This window comes from Macrobrachium rosenbergii, chromosome 51 (genome assembly GCF_040412425.1).
Source record: "Macrobrachium rosenbergii isolate ZJJX-2024 chromosome 51, ASM4041242v1, whole genome shotgun sequence".
NCBI lineage: Eukaryota > Metazoa > Arthropoda > Malacostraca > Decapoda > Palaemonidae > Macrobrachium > Macrobrachium rosenbergii.
The window spans coordinates 12,358,355-12,360,479 of NC_089791.1; the positions used below are offsets into that span (position 1 = coordinate 12,358,355).

The 2,125-nt window shown below is 48.0% G+C and overlaps 1 protein-coding gene across 1 annotated transcript; it reads left to right on the top strand.

Moving 5' to 3' along the window:
• The first annotated feature begins 235 nt into the window (after nt 1-235).
• On the top strand, nt 236-943 carry LOC136832956 (uncharacterized). The gene has a single exon (XM_067094609.1). It carries the CDS (start codon nt 236-238, stop codon nt 941-943), a length of 708 nt encoding a protein of 235 aa, XP_066950710.1.
• Nucleotides 944-2,125: the final 1,182 nt, after the last annotated feature.

Here is a 2,125-nt window from a genome sequence, read left to right on the forward strand (position 1 = left end):
CAACTCAACAAGGGGAAGACCAGACAGAAAAGAGACGAACCACCAGAGGGAAAGTGCTTTTTCCATTGGAAATTTGGAAAAAGGCACGCAGATGTAACATTAGCTGCCTGTTTTCCAAAAAACATGCAAGAAGGTTGCAACAACTAAATGTCAGCGGTGAGCAAACCGGTTGCTTCGTAAGAGAAGCTGCTCTTGCTTACCGCTGTCATTCTTCCAGATATGACGCAAGGGCCCCATGTGTTCCTTTGTCAGGGATGAAAGGTCGAACACAGAATTCCTCGTGGACACTGGGGCATGCAAATCATTTGTGCCAGCCAGCCAACATGAACGACTCTACCCTGCCCCACCCACTAACCTCCACGTACCCACTGCCAGTGGAGCGCCACTCACGATGTACAGGAAGCGAAATTTGATTGTGTCATTCAATGGGAAAGACTACAGTTGGACCTTCATCACAGCAGACATGACACCAGCACTTTTAGGAGCAGGCTTCCTAAAAGCACACAACCTGCTAGTGGACGTAGCATCAAAACAACTGATCCCAAAAACAGCTCCATTATCATCTCCTCAACAGCTGTGCAAGCAACCCACCATCACTTCATCACCACAACAGCAGAGACGACAAACAGGCTGTATCGCAGCAGCTACCCCACCGCCAGAGATATGCCGGCTTCTACAAGACTACCAAGAGGCTTTCAAAGATGGTCTGCAGCATGACTTAACCAAACCAGCAAAACACAGCATCCAGCACCATACAGAAACAGAAGTCCCCCCAGTCCACGCATGCTTCAGACGGTCAGCCCCAGAGAAACTAGCCTATGCTAAACAAGTGTTCAGGGAAATGGAGAATGCAGGAATATGCCAAAAAGCCCCAAGCCCATGGGCATCCCCCCTCCACATGGTGGCGAAACCAAATGGAACATGGCGCCTGTGCGGAGACTAACAGCAGCAAAACATCTAAACGAAGCCAGGTAGATACCTGTTGCTGAACATAGCAGATATGACCAACCAAATGAACGGAGCAAAGATTTTCACCAAAATAGATCTGCTGAAGAGATACTTCCAAGTTCCAATAGTGGAGGAGGATATAGAAAAGACCACGATCATCACCTCCTTCGGCATCTACACATTCAACTACAGCTGTTTCAGCCTTCGGAACACAGGGGAAACCTTCCAAAGAGTTATGGACGAACTGCTGGGTGACCTTCCCTTCTGCATGGTCTATGTTGATGACATCCTCATATTTAGCCCCAACCTCAAGCAACATCTTAAGGACGACAAAAGGGTGCTTTAGATCTTTAAAGAAAACAGACTTGTATTGAGGGAAGACAAGTGCAAATGTGCAAAGAAAACGGTGGAATTCCTAGGACATCAAATAAGCCCAGATGGCATTAAACCCCTCCCAGACAAAGTAAAAGCATTTACCAACTTCAAAAACCAACAATAATCAAAGCAGTACAAGAATTTTCAGGGCTAATCAACTGTTATCATAGAGCATGACGCAGATTATGGTCGTCGGCCATTGGCGTTCTTCAGTAAGAAGTTAATGTCAGCGGAACAAAAGTTGGAGAAAGGAGTTCCCTTGGGTCTTACTGGGCCTGAGAACATCACCAGATGCAGCATTCAATGCATATCCAGCAGAAGCCCGGTACGGCCAATCATTAACATTGCCAGCAGCTGTCTTTCAACATCCAATGAGCCCAACATCCCCATCTAACACCCCCAAAGCATTAGAACGAATAATGCCAGCCAAGGCAACTTATCACATGGCCAGAAAAGTGTACATCCCAACAAACTGCAGAATGCAAAATGTGCGTTCATATGGGTAGACTCACACAAACCCCCCCCCCCCTCCCCAGCCTACTCGGGACAATAGCGTGTCATCCAGAGAAGACACAAAGCCTGCCAAATGACAGTGGATGGCAGAACCACATGGGTCTCTATCGACTGCCTAAAGCCAGCATACCTCCCAGACACCAGCCTACAATCGTAGGTCTCTCCAAGGTGGGGAGTCCTGTAAGGTCCCACACGCACCCACACACCGTCCATCCTACCTGGCTGGCTAATCTCCCCACAGCGAGCATCTCTGCGTGCCAAGCACATGCATACAAGAAACACAGTAGAT

Bases quoted from the DNA above. Each gene is read 5' to 3' on its own strand.
- LOC136832956 (XM_067094609.1), top strand. From the start codon at position 236: ATGTGTTCCTTTGTCAGGGATGAAAGGTCGAACACAGAATTCCTCGTG.